At 52.5% G+C, this 16,802-nt stretch overlaps 1 protein-coding gene across 9 annotated transcripts in view; it reads left to right on the forward strand.

Moving 5' to 3' along the window:
- Positions 1-16,802, forward strand: part of MYO18A (myosin XVIIIA) — a 98,204-nt gene that overhangs the window by 51,054 nt on the left and 30,348 nt on the right. For 5 of the 9 annotated variants that reach the window (XR_014019253.1, XM_081270399.1, XM_081270395.1 and 2 more), the window contains 17 exons: positions 692-779; positions 990-1,096; positions 1,212-1,388; positions 1,742-1,955; positions 2,184-2,326; positions 2,924-3,024; positions 3,832-3,895; positions 4,072-4,216; positions 6,361-6,537; positions 6,732-6,822; positions 7,096-7,288; positions 8,147-8,245; positions 10,219-10,360; positions 10,514-10,673; positions 11,450-11,636; positions 11,957-12,200; positions 14,693-14,802. Coding sequence is in view for 8 of the 9 variants with exons in the window: in XM_081270399.1 (XP_081126525.1) it covers positions 692-779; positions 990-1,096; positions 1,212-1,388; positions 1,742-1,955; positions 2,184-2,326; positions 2,924-3,024; positions 3,832-3,895; positions 4,072-4,216; positions 6,361-6,537; positions 6,732-6,822; positions 7,096-7,288; positions 8,147-8,245; positions 10,219-10,360; positions 10,514-10,673; positions 11,450-11,636; positions 11,957-12,200; positions 14,693-14,802 (2,442 nt within the window). In the remaining variant the exon portion in view is untranslated. The remainder of the gene's footprint in view (positions 1-691; positions 780-989; positions 1,097-1,211; positions 1,389-1,741; positions 1,956-2,183; positions 2,327-2,923; positions 3,025-3,831; positions 3,896-4,071; positions 4,217-6,360; positions 6,538-6,731; positions 6,823-7,095; positions 7,289-8,146; positions 8,246-10,218; positions 10,361-10,513; positions 10,674-11,449; positions 11,637-11,956; positions 12,201-14,692; positions 14,803-16,802) is intronic. The other 4 variants (XM_081270400.1, XM_081270402.1, XM_081270396.1 and 1 more) reach the window with 1 other exon arrangement.

Here is a 16,802-nt window from a genome sequence, read left to right on the forward strand (position 1 = left end):
TGCCCCCTACCCCCAAATCTGGTCAAGCTGCCTTATGCCCTTGTGGCGCATTAATGTGTTGACCAGATCTGTCAACTGCTGCCTTCCAAGCTGGGGACTTTGCTGACCATAACAAGGAGGAGGAACAGAGAGTCTGGCATATACCCCCGGGCACTGTCCCCTTGCCCAGATAGTAGTATCCTCAGATCCGAGGCCAGAGCTCAGGACCCACCTATCATTCTGTACTATAAAGTCCTAGGAGGACACTTTTTTTTTTCAGGCCTGGAGAAATGGCCTTTCTTAGCATGGTGAAAGAGGCCTCTCACTTGGCTTGACTTGGCTGTAGCCCAAAGTTTAGGTCTTGGACTCAGGATACTGATTTCACAGGCTTGGCAGGGAGGAGGGGCAGAGGGCAGCTGCTTTCCTGGGCATTCCCTTTGTGCCCTGTACTTCCACATCCTCAGTGCTGGTATGGTCCCTAGCTTTGACGTCCTTATTCTTAAGGTTCCTCAGATCCACCACAAACTGGCTTCCCCATCCTCCTTCTCTGACACCTTTGATGTCCCTTTATTCTACATCTGCCACCTAACTTTTCTCCTTGCCCAGTGGCTCATCTCGAAGCCCTTTCCCTCACTTGCCTCTCCTCTCCTGTTGTCCTTGCCTGTCTTCCAGAGCAGGATCTGACTATTTGCTCTTCCCCTCCCTCTGATAGGCCAAAACAGAAGAGCAGATTGCAGCTGAGGAAGCCTGGTATGAGACAGAGAAGGTGTGGCTGGTCCATAAGGATGGCTTCTCTCTGGGTGAGTCTCAAGAGGTTGGGTACATATCTTGGACTCTTTGGGCTTAGGGCTGGCAGCGGGTGTACCTCTGGGTCTGGTAAGGACTGGGGGGCAGGGGTGAGCAAGGAGAGGCTAATGACCCAAGGAGAGGAGAGGAGGACCTAGAAGAAGCCAAATGGGGTAGCAGAAGCTTCCCAGGCCCATGATCAACTGTCTGTGCCTTTTCTGCAGCCAGTCAGCTCAAGTCGGAGGAGCTCAGTTTACCTGAGGGGAAGGTGCGTGTGAAGCTAGACCATGATGGAGCCATCCTGGATGTGGATGAGGATGACGTAGAGAAGGTTTGAAGGAGGGAACGGGAGGGAGGGCAGTGGGCAGGACAGGACAGGCCTGTCCTTTATGGTGGAGCCAGGATCTGCTTCTTCATTGCCCACCTGCCTATCCTGTTCCATGCAGGCTAATGCTCCCTCCTGTGACCGTCTGGAAGATATGGCCTCGCTGGTGTACCTCAACGAGTCTAGCGTCCTACACACACTGCGCCAGCGCTATGGCGCTAGCCTGCTGCACACCTATGCTGGCCCCAGCCTGCTGGTTCTCAGCCCCCGTGGGGCTCCTGCCGTATACTCAGAGAAGGTGCCACTCCTTCTAGGCTACTGTGCTGACTTGTGGACCTACTCACCCATCATCCACCCCACTTCCCCTTGCTCTCTGCCCTATCCCTTAGTATCCAGTGGGCTCCTGTCCACTCATGGTTGACCTTGGGAAGAGGAGTTATTTCAAAGGGTGGGGCAGAAGGATCTCCTGCAGACTTTAATGCAGTCTAGGACTTGACTAGTATCTACATTTCCATGCATACCCTTGGCCTCACAGTCCCTGGGTACCCCTGGAGTGAAAATTCAGAAAAAAATGTAGACCTGGGGGTGAGGGGTGTCCAGGTGGAACCAGCTAAGAGCCTACCTCTTCCCTCCATATTTCTCCTAATCAAGGTGATGCACATGTTCAAGGGGTGCCGGCGGGAGGACATGGCACCCCACATCTATGCTGTGGCCCAGACAGCATACAGGGCAATGCTGATGAGCCGTCAGGACCAGTCTATCATCCTCCTGGGCAGCAGTGGCAGTGGCAAGACCACCAGCTGCCAGCACCTGGTGCAGTACCTAGCCACCATCACAGGCACCAGCGGGAACAAGGTGTTTTCCGGTGAGGCAGGGACAGCTGGGAAAGCAGAATAGATGAGGAGGGGGGTCAGGAGGGAGGATCCTCCTAAGTTGCAGCTCTTTTTCTCCCTGGCGTCTCTATCCCCTTGAAACCCTTCTGTCCCTGGGCAGTTCTGGTCTGATTAGCCCCAAGCCTTCATGCCTCTGGAGCCCATAGCTGGGGGAAGGCTGCCCTGGCTTTCCTGATGTCCCCTGGGCCTGTGTTCTGCAGTTGAGAAGTGGCAGGCTCTGTACACCCTCCTGGAAGCCTTTGGGAACAGCCCCACCATCATGAATGGAAATGCAACCCGCTTCTCCCAGATCCTCTCCCTGGACTTTGACCAAGCTGGCCAGGTGGCCTCAGCCTCCATTCAGGTGAGGGGGTGCTGCCCAGGCCTTAGGGTAGTGGGAAATGGGCTGCTAGTTTCATGTCCTAGAAATCATTCTCTATCCAGTGCCTCATTTTCCTGGGATTTTGTCCCAATTAAATGGACCTGGCACAAGAAGGGCTGGTCTTTGCTGCCCTCTAGGCCTCCTGCCCAATTTCCTTATCCCTCTTGATCCTGGGGCTGTGCCCACTATGTGAGATCCATGCTCAGGGCCTTCTCTCAGGCTGATGTCACCAGGCCCAGAAGAGTTTGTCAGTCAAGTAAAGCTCAACCAAGGTTGACCTCCTCCCATGCTTATTGAACTTTCTCCCTACAAACATCCATTTCTCCAGAAAGGCTGGCCCCTAGGCTCTGGGCAGGGTGACAGACCTACAGGAACTGGGCCCATATTCTTCTACCTCCCCCTGGTTTCTGCCTCCTGTTTGACCCTGGCGTGACCTGGCCGCTGGTTGAGCACCTTGGGAATAAGCTGCAGCTACTTATTCCTAGGGCCAGAGGATCAGAGTCCTGGTTCCTTATGCTCTGGGGTAGGAGGAGGTTGATCCACCACCACCCTCCTTCCTCATCTTGTGCTATGCTACAGACGATGCTTCTGGAGAAGCTCCGTGTGGCTCGACGCCCTGCCAGTGAGGCCACATTCAATGTCTTCTACTACCTGCTGGCCTGTGGAGATGGCACTCTCAGGTGAGGTTGGACGAGGGTGCAGGAGGGGCTTGGGACTTCAGCCCATGACTGGGTTCTTGGACCTCACTGACTGGTTACCCACAGTGCTGTATGTTCCTTCTCTACTGAGTGCCAGCCAGGCTCTCAGCTGGGCCTGGGGATGATGAGATGAGGGAGACACAGGCCCTGCCCATCAGAGTTCCCTGGCCTGGGTACTGAGTCCTTGCTGTATGGGAGGGCTACAATAGACCCATCAGTGTTCCCAGGGCCTTCCTGAAATCTGTTACCCAGTAAGACAGGTCTGGAGCGGAAAGCTCACCAGGATGCAAGTGGTGGGCGACTTGCTCTCAGTCACATACTAGTTTAGGGCTAAGCTGATATGAGTCCACCTTGGTTCCAAAAGCCTAACTCTTCTCCAGTGCCCCCAGGTGGCCCCCTCTGCCCTGCTGGCTGCCCCTGCCATGAATTTCCCTTTAGACCTTCAAACTTGCTGTCTGTTCACTAGACAAGGATAAACGATGGGGCCAAGCGTTGGCCCCAGACATTATCTTCTTTAGCTCTTCTCATAACTGAGGCACAGTCTGTCCTGGTGGGACTTGTCCTTCAGGCATGTTCCCTGCTCCTTTCCATGGGTCTGGCTGGACCCTCTCTCCAGGGTCTCTCGAGTTACCTGTCCTAGAGAGGCTGGTGCTCTTCCCAGGCATCTAAGCCAAATAGGAAAGGTAGAGCTGGAGTCTGGAAACTGAATCTGTTTGTCTCCATCCTGGGAGGGAGATGGTTGTGGCCCAGGGACCAAGCCCCTTGCTGATGCCTCATTTGTACCCCTAGGACAGAGCTCCACTTGAACCACTTGGCAGAGAATAATGTGTTTGGGATCATGCCATTGGCCAAGGTGAGGGGGCAGTAGGGACTGGATGGCAGCCCTGGACCTTGGGTATAGGAGGAGTCTCAATAGTACCCCATGGGTGGCTGTACTCAAGGTCTGCCCTCCCTGAGGGTCCAGCAGCATGGGGACATGCTGGGAGCCTCTCTGAAGTCTGACACCAGTATGCCCATCTATCCCTGCAGCCTGAGGAGAAGCAGAAGGCAGCTCAGCAATTCAGTAAGCTGCAGACAGCCATGAAGGTGTTGGGCATTTCCCCCGATGAGCAGAAGGCCTGCTGGCTCATCCTGGCTGCTATCTACCACCTGGGGGCTGCAGGAGCCACCAAAGGTAACCTGCAGTGGAGTCCCAACAACCTGCCTCATTTCCTGGAGGATGTTGTGGAGGCCCTGGCCACTCCCAATTTGTTCTTGCCCTGCATAGATTCAAGTGTTACGGGACTCCCCTCTGTTGTTTGTGCCCCTTCTTGGTCCCTGAAATTATGGCAGAAGACCAGAGAAGCATTTCTGCCAATAATGGCCTGAGGCGTGGTCATAGTGGCAGGCTGGGTACACTGTGAGGAATGGGTGGTTGGGCTGGGGCTGAGAAAAAGAGAAGATGCTCTCTTGGAGCAGTCCCTGGAATAACTTTCCTTCTTATTCCCTTCCTAACAGAGGCTCCCGAGGAGCAAGCGGGTAACTGAACTTGGCCCGCCTTGGGGCATAAGGGCTGCCTTGCCCATTCTTGGTGCTACCCCGGGCTCTTTTGGGGGGCTGGGCTCATTCTCTCATAGCATAGGGGACTGGTCTTGAGAAAAGCCCCAGGGTTGAGGGTAGAAGGGGAGCCTGCTGGATATGGGACTTCTTGGAGTCCCTGGAATAGCTGCTTCTCCAACATGTTTTGAATCTGGATCCTAGAATATCTCAGGATGCTAATGCCCCCGATGGGGCTTAGATGGGGTAGGACAGGCTTGCTTCCTGGGGCTTCCTGAGGCCAGTTCTCTACAGTCTTCTTCCCTTTGGATTTGGTAGCCCTGGCTCTTGGTCTTGCATGTCAGGGTGGAGGCCACTAGGGGGCAGCAGGCACCATAGTGACGATGGTTTCTGCCAGCTTGTGAATGGCTATGGCTGGGTCTTGCTTGGGAGAGCTGTTGCCTTTCTGGGAGATAGCATCGGAGGGCCTCTTTACTTGCTTTCTCCTGCTGTTTAGGGAAAGGAGATGCTGGCTCTGAACAGCACCTTGCGCTTTGGCTTTGTCTTTTCTCTGGGTACAGAGGGCCCCAGTGTGCACAGCAAGAGTGGGAAAGTGGTGGTGGTGTATGCATGAAGGAACAGGTGTATGGGTGTCCAACCCCTTATGATCCCAGCAGGTGGCACACATGCCAAGAGGAAGCAGGCTCTTGGTTAAGGAAGTTGTCTTCAGACATTATGGGCAGGAGGGTGGACAGGCATATGACTGTGTTCTTAAGAGTTCTTTACTGTTAAGGGGTTCAAGCCTAATTTCCTCTGATCCTCCTCTGTGGTGACTGTACGTGGAGTGCTTTGAGTGCTGAGCCCTGTTGTTATCAACTCAGAGCTTACAGTACTTTCCAGAGTTGTGTGTGTGTGTGTGTATGCGCGTGCGCGCAACACACACACACACACACACACAGAACATCATTGCAGGTCTCTTTCTGCAAAAAGAGTCAGTGTGAAGACATCCACAAGCATACTCCTTTGAGACTGTGAATGTGTGTGTGTTTGTCTCCAAAGCTAGATGTGGTTGTGTTTTCTTGCCTGCTCATCCTTATAAACCCCTACCCCCCACAGTCCCTTCCTGTGGGCCTGGCGGCTCAGTTGATGACTGTTTGCTAACACACTGTTTTTCTTTGCATGCTGCATGCTGGTCCTTTGCCTTACAGAAGCTGCTGAAGGTAAAACCTTGTTTCTTGTTAGCTTTCCCTAATTGCTGTGATTAGACACATGTTGGCTGAGGCACATATATCTGTGTGGGCTGTTCCCTTTCCCCTGTGGCTGTGTTGCCTCCCCACTGTTTAGCCTTTGAGATGTCTGTGGTCTCCCCTGGGGCAAGATAAGGAAGAGGGGGGGATGCTAATGCATCCAGGAAGGTGCAGGAGCTAGTACTCTCTCATGCTATATTTACCACAGGCACAAGTGTTCTTCTGACTTTGTCCTTCTCCAACCCAAGTTGGGCATCCTTGGAAATAAAGGGATTTTTGCAGCCGACTGGGTACCCTCTGGTGGCAGCCTGTGGAGTTGCCTCCTTTTTTAGGGCCTTCCTATTATTTCCACCCCCAAGGGACACATGAAGTACTGGCAGTGGCTGGCACTCCATATTCCCATGAAGCCCATTGGGTGTCATTAGGGCTAGCTTTTGCCTCCAGAAGATGCCTGCTCCCCAGTCCTATGGGAGCAAGGGAGTCAAAACGCACAGTGGTCATCAGTCAGCCTAAGGAGAAAGACCCAAGATGCCAGATCCTTATTTCTACCCCACAGCTGGGCGCAAGCAATTTGCCCGCCATGAATGGGCCCAGAAGGCTGCATACCTGCTGGGCTGCAGCCTGGAGGAGCTGTCCTCGGCCATCTTCAAGCACCAGCACAAGGGTGGCACCCTGCAGCGCTCCACTTCCTTTCGTCAGGGCCCTGAAGAGAGCAGCCTGGGGGATGGCACAGGTACCCTAGCCCCTTGCCTGGTAGATGTGATTGGGAAGCCTTACCTGGGGCTTGTTGCCATTCTGGAGGTGGGAGGGACTGCTGGAATGAATAGATGTTCCCATCACGGGGAGAGGCCCAGCCCCAGGACCTCGTGCTGGGCAGATGGAGTAGCCCAGGAGACAAGAGATAGAACCGATCCTATTGCCTCATAGGTCCCAAAATGAGTGCATTGGAGTGTTTAGAGGGCATGGCATCTGGCCTCTACAGCGAGCTCTTTACCCTTCTCATCTCCCTAGTAAACAGGTGAGTACCAGGCAGACCCCATGGGGTTCCCCCGCTTCCTGCTCTGGCCAAGGTGGTTTGATGGCTTTGTGCCTGTATTGGCTGAGGTAGGGCCATCATCCACCAGCAGAGGGCTCACTGTCCCTCTGGGCCCTGAGGTGAGGCAAGTCCTCTCTGCTAGGGCCCAGGGTATCTGGGCAGGGATGGGGATTTGCTGCATGCCAGGGGCAGATCACTGGGATCTGCTCTGTGGCGTGGCATTGGCTAGCTCTGATTCAGGCTTTCCCGGTGAAGGGCTCTCAAGTCCAGCCAGCACTCGCTCTGCTCCATGATGATTGTGGATACTCCAGGCTTCCAGAACCCTGAGCAGGGTGGCTCGGCCCGTGGAGCCTCATTTGAGGAGCTGTGCCACAACTATGCCCAGGACCGGCTACAGAGGCTCTTCCATGAGCGCACCTTTGTTCAGGAGTTGGAAAGATACAAGGAGGTAGTTCTCTACCCCACCCTGGCTGGCCCCACCTCAGCCTCACCTTCTCCCCAGGACACCCCCAGAGAGGTCCTCTGTGAATACAGGAAGTCACCACCTTCCCTGCTGCCTGCTTCTTCCCAGCTCTCTACTCCCTCTTTATTTCTGCCTCCTTCTGTGCTATGGAGTGGGAATCTATTCCTGCCCAGTGGCCCCAGCCCTTGACCTTGGCTGAAGCCTTACTTCATGGAAAGTGTGCTTTCCACAAAGCTGAAGGCACACTCTGGGTCCCTGAGAGCCACTCCATGTCCTTCTTTAAGGCACCCTCCTGGGCCCTGTGAACTGCTACAGGGCAGTACCTGCCTCCAGATGTGTCTGGCCCAGTCACCACCCCCACCCCGGCTTTCCCCTAATCTGATAGGATGGTGGTTGATGACTTAGGGTCTCTCCCTAAAAGGGTGTCCTAGATGGGATCTGGAAATCCTTCCTCATGTGCAGGTGAATTGAACAAGCTGAGGAGGATATTTATCTTGGATGAGAGAAGACTTATGAAAATCACAACAGACAGTTATATTCATATGTCAAGGGTGATTATGAAATGGAGAGTAGGCATATACTGCATTGTCTAATCAACTGATTCAAATAACAGGAGAATGTAACTTTGGCCTAGTATAAAAAGAGGTTATAAGAATTTTAGCTATCCAGAAATAGCATGTTACCTTGGGAGGTAGTGAGCAGTTTGTCATTTGGGATGCTGGAGGGAGCCCCTGCAAGAAATGGGAGGTTGGACTTGCTGTTCCCAGAGGCCCCACCCAACCTACTCATATGTTGTGCCCTGACACGGGATCCCCATGACTGTGCTCTGCCTTCTTTTCTTAGGAGAACATTGAGCTGGCGTTTGATGATATAGAGCCAGCCGCAGATGACTCGGTGGCTGCAGTGGACCAGGCCTCCCACCAGTCTCTGGTAAGAATGCTGGTGAGACCTCAGTAGCCTCACCTCTCATCTCCCACTCCTCTGCCTGGAGTAGAGCCCTTTCTGGCTGCGCTGCCACTGAGGCTGCCATTGTGGGCCAAGGGAGGACCCAGTCAGGCCCAGACACCAAGCACTGTACAATTATAGGGCTCTGCTCCTCAGCACTCACAGCCTGGCCTGGAAGATGGCACTTTCTTCTGCCTGGTGCAATGGGAGCTGGAGTGCCAGCCAGGCAGGAAGATGTAGCTCCTCTCTTACCAGCTGAGGCTCTGGCCTGCTTGGGAGTGAGGACCGAAACCCAGAGGATGTAGTCATTGCTTTCCATTGTCCTCAAGAAGAGGACTGATGCTGCCTAGCAGACTGGAGCAAGGAGATGGTGCCTGCTCAGTCAGGGAAACACCAAGCTATAAATGCCCTCTGGGGGGCTGCCATGGATGTGAGCCCTCACTCCTTAAGTGAGCCCTTGCTCCTCAACCTCAGAGGCAGGCTCTGTCACCCTTTGCACTAGCATCTCTGGTACCTTAGGTGCCTGGGGCACTGGCTGGCCTGATGAGCACTTGGCATTTGGTGATTGCCTTCAATTAGGGGAAGTGCATAAGGTGCTTTATTGGAGAATGACATTTTTGCTAGGCTGCTGAACTCCCTCTTCTGCTTTGATTCCTGCTCTGCTCTCCCCTTCCCGTAAGGCCCTGCTGGGCTAGCAAAGGGGGTGAGACTTGGGGACAATGAATCTCCCTCAGGGACAAGTGCTTAAAGTGCTCAAGTGCTGTATCTCCCCAGGGAAGTGGATTTCCTTTTTCTGACACCTGTGTTCCCATGTGGCCTTCTGAGAGAGCCTTTGCCATTCCCTGAACACAAGAAGTATTTGTACATGTGACTCATGAACAGCAAGGAGTCAGATGTGTATAGGCCAATCTTTCCCTTCCTTGGTGTCCCTATCTGATGGGCCTAGGGAAGGGAAGGGGCCCACAGTGCCACTCACTATCCGATGGCTTCATTGCTTCTTCCTGCCATTCACCTCTAGCTACTGGAGTCCTGTTGTCACCCACAAGTCCTTGGCTACATTATGCTTCCTTCTGGTTATCATACTGACTCCCTTAGGCAAGCTGCAGTGAGGACATGTGGGTACCTGGGGTCGAAGAGAGGGAAAATATCACTTTCCCCATTTTTCTTGTCCTCAGTCCCTAAAGGCCAGGCGAGAATGTGGTGTGGGTCTGATTCAGTTCTTTCTAAGGAAGGCAGGGGAATTCCATAGAAAAGGCACCTTCAGGCCATATGTAGCTATAGGCCTAGTTTGCATGATCTTCAGGGGGTATTAGAAATCAGAATGCAGTATTTTTACCTTCTCTTGAAAACCAGATGATTTATTAACACTAGGTTAGTGCTACTCTAGGACAGCAGCTGAGTGGCAGTTGTTAAATGAGGACACTTTCTTTCTAGCTTGTTCCAGTCTCCACTTGTTTTGGCTACCACATCCACGAAGTCACCTGTCACACACTTTTGGCCCTTCAGTTTATACCCTGCGGGGATACTGCAGCAATTTTCTCCTTTTAGGCACCAGTGTTAACCCCACAGTTGTCATTTATGGAGAGTTTCCTTTGGGTCATGCACTGTCAGAAGCTTACTGACTTTATCCCACTTAATGTGCCAGGGAGTGAGGGCAACATGGGCCTCACAAAGCCCCTGTACCCTCGGACAGGAGGAGAATGGAAGGGAGCCTCTGCGTAGGAGCTCAAGTAATAAGTCTTTGGGGCCTTTGGACCAGGAATCATCTCTCTCTCTCTCTCTCTCTCTCTCCTGGCCCTTCTTTCCTCTCATTACTGGCCTCCTCCACAAGGTGTCAGCATTGAGTGGCCAGAGCTACATTGTGCGGGCGGGCTGTGTGCAGTTGTTTCTGGTGTGTGCTTGGGGCCAAGACTTTGGCTCCTCTCCCACAGCTCCATGTGGCAAGCTAGAATTTCTTCCCTTCTCCACAGGTCCGTTCGCTGGCCCGCACAGATGAGGCAAGGGGCCTACTATGGCTGCTGGAAGAGGAGGCGCTGGTGCCAGGGGCCACTGAGGATACACTCCTGGAGCGCCTTTTCTCCTATTATGGCCCCCAGGAAGGTGATAAAAAAGGTAGGTGGCATTCCTAGAGGATAGCTCCTCTGCTTCCTCTCTAGAAGACCTACCTATGTGGGTCCAGATGGTACACCCTGGGGTAGCTCACCAAGTCCCTGGGCTGTATGCCTGTCCCCTGACAATATGAACCTTGCTTTTGCTCACTCTTAGGCCAAAGTCCCCTTCTGCGCAGCAGCAAACCACATCATTTTCTCCTGGGTCACAGCCATGGCACCAACTGGGTAGAGTACAACGTGACTGGCTGGCTGAGCTACACCAAGCAGAACCCAGCCACCCAGAATGCCCCCCGGCTCCTACAGGACTCCCAGAAGTAAGGACACTATTCTGTCTATCCATGTTCTGTCCCCACAACTATTTCTGGGCCCCCTTCCCATGGAGGTGTCCCAGAGGCCTCTCACCAGCAAGGTAGATAGTCTTCAGTTCCTGAGAGGCAACAACCAAGACCAGTTGGCCTTGAGAGCATGGGCATGGCCTTCCGGAATAGAGGCAGGAGGCAGACATGGTTGGAAATACCCATAGTTTTCAATTTGAATAACACCCTCACATTCTTCAGACAAGGCAGAAGGAGCCTTAGAAACCACTCAGTTGTACAACCCGTGTCATCCATTCATATGGGACATCTTCTCTGTGACAGGGACTTCAAGGTACTTGGCAGAAAGCAGTGAAGACTATATAAATCCTTGCCCTTGTGGAGTTTGCATTCTAGTAGTGGGGGAGAGAGATAATGAACAGGAAATGTAATAAGTGAATTATACAGTGTGCTAGCAGATGTCAAACTCTGACCTCTCCTGCTGAGCTGGAAACCCACTGCCCAGTCCTCCCTGGCTGGGAGAAGAGTGTATCACTCCCTCTGCCCCATCCTTGCCCGTTCCTTGACTTCTGCCCACCTCAGATTTTCCCTTCTTGGTGTTTGAATATATCTCTCTTGTTTCTCTGTAGGGTGTAGGACATGTGACTCCAGTCCAAATAACTCAGGCCCCTGGCCATAGCTGTCTGGGGGTAGTTTGGTATCCTGGCAGGAGGAATGGCCACTGCTACCCCATGAATGTGACTCCTTTTTCTCCCTTACCCTCCTGCCTCTGGCAGAAAGATCATCAGCAACCTGTTTCTGGGCCGGGCAGGCAGCGCCACGGTGCTCTCGGGCTCCATCGCCGGCCTGGAGGGTGGCTCACAGCTTGCGCTGCGCCGGGCCACCAGCATGCGGAAGACCTTTACAACAGGCATGGCAGCTGTCAAGAAGAAGTCGCTGTGCATCCAGATTAAGCTGCAGGTGGTGAGTATTCAGCCAGACCCTGGGTCCCTTCCTTACCACTGGCAGGTAGGCTTGGGCACTCTGGACACACCCAGGCCGTCAGGTGCCCACCCAGCATCCCACCTTACCTAATCACTGCTGGTGGGGTTTACCTTTCAGCCCTGCTGCCTCTGAGTGGTCAGCCAGACCTGGGGAGGACAGAGTTGTCCAGGCTTGGCATGTCCCAGCTGGTAGTGGGACACCTGCTATCCTGTGAGCAGTGCAGGAGCTGGCATCAGTCCCTGCTCTCCTGAGCATGGGCCATCAGAGCCCACTGAAGGTGGTTCCTTCCATTTTGGCAGGATGCCCTCATTGACACCATCAAGAGATCCAAGATGCATTTTGTTCACTGCTTCCTGCCTGTAGCCGAGGGTTGGGCTGGGGAACCCCGATCCGCCTCCTCCCGCCGCGTCAGCAGCAGCAGCGAGCTGGACCTGCCTCCAGGAGACCCCTGTGAAGCTGGGCTCCTGCAGCTTGATGTGCCTCTACTCCGTGCCCAGCTTCGGGGCTCCCGACTGCTTGATGCCATGCGCATGTACCGCCAAGGTAAGGCATCTTCTCGTTCCATCCTGGGCTCCCTTTCCTGGAGATTGCTGTATCCTGCCCTGCCTTCCAGATGGGACCCAGGAGCTGCTCCCCTCCCTCTCAAAATGGCTCAAGGTCTCCTTTCTTGCGCTCCTTTCTACCCTTGTGCCTTCTTCTTGAGTCTCTGTTCTCACCTCTCTCAGCCCAAAAGTGTTCCTTTCTCTATTTCTTTCCACCTGTGACTCCTCTCTTCCTCCTCTCCCTTCCAGATTTAAGTATTCATTAATCCTCTTTTTTCCCTGCCCCCCATGTTCCATTGTTTTTTCCCACATCTCCCTCCTTTGACTAGTCCCTAGTGTGGAAGAGTCAGCTCTCCCTATAGCAGTAGACCCAGTGCCCTTTCAAAGCCATCTGTCCAGGGAGACGCCAGGTGCTAAATCTCTCTGAAGTACTTAAAATTCCCAAGAAATGTCAGGCATACCCTTTTTATGGACCCAGCAAGAGAAGGGAGAAGGGGAGGGCAGTAGTAGTAGTATACCATCCTTAGCGCATTTATAGCACACCAGCTTCTATTCACAACTCTTCCACACTTTAATTCACAACAACCTCTTGAGGTAGGAACTATCATCATCTCCAAATGAAACTGCAGCTTAGAGAAGCCAAGTAGCTTGCCCGAGGTCACACAGCTCATGGATGGCTGAACCAGATTGCATCCAAGCAGGCTGACTCCACAGTCAGGCCTCTCAAGTAGGGTTTTGTTTGCTCAAGAAGTTAGGAGTAGCCAGCTTTCTGCTTTTTCCCTAGCTAGAAGAGCAGACAGGATCTTGTCCACCCACAGCCAGGTCCCCTTGAGATATCCCTATGGGCACCATCACTTTTCCTTAGCAGCCAAAGCAAAGAAACCGGCTCCCTGCCCTGCTCTAAATAAATCATTGATCTGTCCCCACGTCTTGATATGGAGTTGGTGTTTATTATTTCAAAACCAGATTGTTACCGCTCTGAACCAAAATCAATGTGCTTTACTCAAACAAGCAGATCGATGAGGCCAGCAGCGGCAAGCCCCCCCCCCCATTCCCCATTCCCCGGCCCCCAGCCACCATCGATAGCACTGATGATTAATTAAGATGCCAAGCGTCCAGACCTGCTATCCCGGCCCATCAATTTAATTGCAATTCAGATACAATCAATAGCTCACTTTGTCTTGGCCTCTCAGCGGCCCCCGCCTCCTGTTTCAATTATCAGGCACATGCATCAGCCTCATCTCCCAGTTGGAGGGTTTCCCAGAGCTAGCTGGCCCGCCTGGTGCAGCAAGCCCCAGCTGGCCGACAGGAACCCAGGTGTGAAGTCCAGCTCAGCTTCAGCTAGAGCCTCCATGACCTTGGGCAAGCTATTGCTCCATCTTTCAGGCCAGTTTCCTTGCCTGAAAGATAAGGTGAATTTGGTCTAGGATCCTTTTCTGGTTTGAAATACTATGATTCCGTAGGAGTAGCTCTCCTGATCCTCTACTATGGGCTCTGGAGAGACCGGTGACAGGGGGTCATTCCTGCTGGCCCCTGTTCTGACCTTGCTTTAAGCTAGAAGCCTCTCACCCTTCCCTTGACTCTAAGCCCAGACCTTCTTTTTTTTTTTTTTTTTTTGAGAGAGAGAATTTTTAATAATTATTTTTTAGTTTTCGGTGGACACAACATCTTTGTATGTGGTGCTGAGGATCGAACCTGGGCCACATGCATATGCCAGGCGAACGCGCTACTGCTTGAGCTGTCCCCAGCCCTAAGCCCAGACATTCTTTAGGGAAAGAATATCTACTAGTGTTTTTGGCCACCTGGCCTAGGGCTCAAGGTCAGGGTGGGGACAGGGAGCAGAGCCCTGTTTGACATCCTACTTCAGCAGAACAAAGGAAAGGAAAGGAATATTTTACTCAGCATCCCATCAAGCTGTGCTTTCTACATATTTTCTCATTTTAGTCTCCATGACTACCGTGCAGTGTAAGTGCTAGGGCCCCATTTAAAGGTAAAGAAAGTAAGACTCAGAGAGGTGGAATGATTGGCCCAAGGTCACATTTTGGTAAGAGGCAGGGCCAGGATTCCAAGCCCTTGGGTCAGTTACAATCTGGTGTCCTGTTGTTTTTCTTACTGAGTGAGTCTTCAAGGCGTTGGTCTCTGCATCATCATGGAGTTTTACACTTGAAGGGCTGCAAAGCATCCTAGAAGTTACCCAGGTCCCCTCACCCGTCCTTCCAGGTGGTTAGTGTCACCTGATCCCCCTTACTTTAACCCTTTTTTAATCTTTCTGTCCTGGTGTGGAGCAACCCTGATGGTCCTCTGGGCCTCCCCTCCTTCAGCTGTCCTTTCTGGGCCTGCCTCAGCTGCAGGTTCCCCACCCCTGCAGTTTCTCCCCCTTTAGGTGACTCCCCACCTGGCACCAGTGACTGTTGGGCCATGCTGGGAGCAGGAAAGTTGTTCAAGACCTTACTGTGGGCCATGTTCTCTCTCTCTCTCTCTCTCTCTCTCCAGGTTATCCTGACCACATGGTGTTTTCTGAGTTCCGCCGTCGCTTTGATGTCCTGGCCCCACACCTGACAAAGAAACACGGGCGTAACTACATTGTGGTGGATGAGAAGAGGGTAGGCCTAGGTTCCCAGACCACCTGCAGACCCCTCTCACTCGCTCAGATCCCTCTAAACAGCTGCCCTTCCCAGACCCATCTGCCCTTCCTCCTCTGGAGACAGTGGGTCTGCCTTTGCTCAGGCTCCTGGTTTTGGTCAGCAAGGGTTAAGACAGGGACACTGTGTAGTGGAGAAGGCAGTGTGGGGCATGTCTGTAGTAACTGGAGAGGAGTTACCCTCCCTGGAGGCTGAAGCTGGGGGTGTGTGCTCTCTGCTGAGCTAGGCAATTATCCAAGAGTGAGTAGGGCCAGGGTCTCCCAGTTGGCTGATTAGGTGCTTTGGGTGCCCTAATGATAACACGTAGGTCCCTCGGCTTTGTCGTTCATGGATCTGGTCCCTGCATCAAGAAGCTGTCTGAGACTGGGGCCAGCTCTTCCTAAGAGCAAGGTTGATATGGCAAGACCTCCTTGGTGCTTGGGTTAGTGTGAGGCTGCTGGGCCTCTTGCCAACCTAGATTGATAAATTCATAACTACAGAAGGGGGTGTCTCTGTCATTCAAGGCTGTCACCTTGACCCCCAGGGGCAGCTCCTCAGGCAGCCAGAGGGCTTCTTGAGCAGAGGAACCCTCCTTCCCTCTGTATTGGCCTCAATCACCCAGCACTATTCTGAGGGCACTCAACCTTAGGAGGCTTCCCTGCAGAATGGGAAGGATGCCCCGCAGTGATGCCCAGATGTTCCCCAAGTGCCCCCTCCCCTTGACCTCTGAGTCACAGACCCATAATCATAGAGCCCTCAAAAACCTTTGCTCCATTCTTAGGCCTGCCAGTGTCCTAAGAGACCTTGGTGTGACCTATCTCATACCCTCTTCTCATTGTCCCTTTAAAAAATTTTTTTCATTTGCTCTTTTTAGATATACATAACAGTAAAGTGCATTTTGACATATTGTACATACATGGAGTATAAGTTATTCTAATTAGGATCCCATCTTGTGGTTGTACATGATGTGGAGTTTCACTGGCCGTGTATTCATATATGAACGTAGGGAAGTTATGTTTGATTCATTCTATTGTCTTTCCTATGCCCATCCCCCTCTCTTCCCTTCATTTCCCCCTCAGCCCTTGACCCCCATTCCAGTCTCCTACTCATAGCTACACCCTGCACCTTGCCATCCCTGGAAATGCTCCACTTCCAAAATCTTAAACTCTAGCATGGCCTTCTCTGAATATAACCTCCTACCTGTGGTTCTCATTCTTCTCTTCCTCTTAGGACAACTGCTCTTTGATGCCATCAAGACCTCTAATTTCTGGACCCCACTCTATTCTCTCTATTCTCTCAATTCTTTTCTGATTTTTCTTCCTTTCCCTTTCAGCCTTGAAGCCATGGTCCAACTTGCCAGTCACTCAGCCTTTATCATCCCCAGCTCTCCTGAGCCTTCCATGGTACCTGCTCTGCCAAACCCCCACCCCCAAAGGCCAGCCTTTGTGCAGCTACACTCTTCATTTTAAACTCCCAAAGGTTGTGGGAGAAAATGACACAACCATGTAGACTTGAATTCCTACAAATTGATGGTCTTCAGCCTTAGGTGGGCCTTCAGGGTGGCCCAGCAAGTCTTCCATCTGTCCCATCTTTATCTGGCCCTAACCCCAAAATCCCTACCTGCTTGCTATTCTATTCTTCATCTTTCTCCTCAAAATTCCCTCCCTAACCCTCCTATAATCTTGCTTTCAAACTCCAATAGAATCAAGCTTCTCCTCCTATCATCTTCAAACTTCTCTTCTGCCTCCTTCCCCCCACCCACCCTTCCTGTGTTGGTGGGAGAGTACCCCTTCTCTTTTGTAGTTCCTTCCTCTGTGCTTTGGAATCCATCTCTCTCCCCCAGGGACCATTCCATCAATGTTAACTCCTCTCATGCTTCAGTCTCTCTCAGTTCTTCTCGCCCTATGAAGAAACATTCTGTAGACTTGTTCTCTGAAAGGAATCTCTATCAAGCCTCTCAGGCTGGCCTACATTCTGTCTCT

The sequence above is a fragment of the Spermophilus citellus genome (assembly GCF_964194105.1).
Source record: "Spermophilus citellus genome assembly, chromosome: 17".
Lineage (NCBI taxonomy): Eukaryota > Metazoa > Chordata > Mammalia > Rodentia > Sciuridae > Spermophilus > Spermophilus citellus.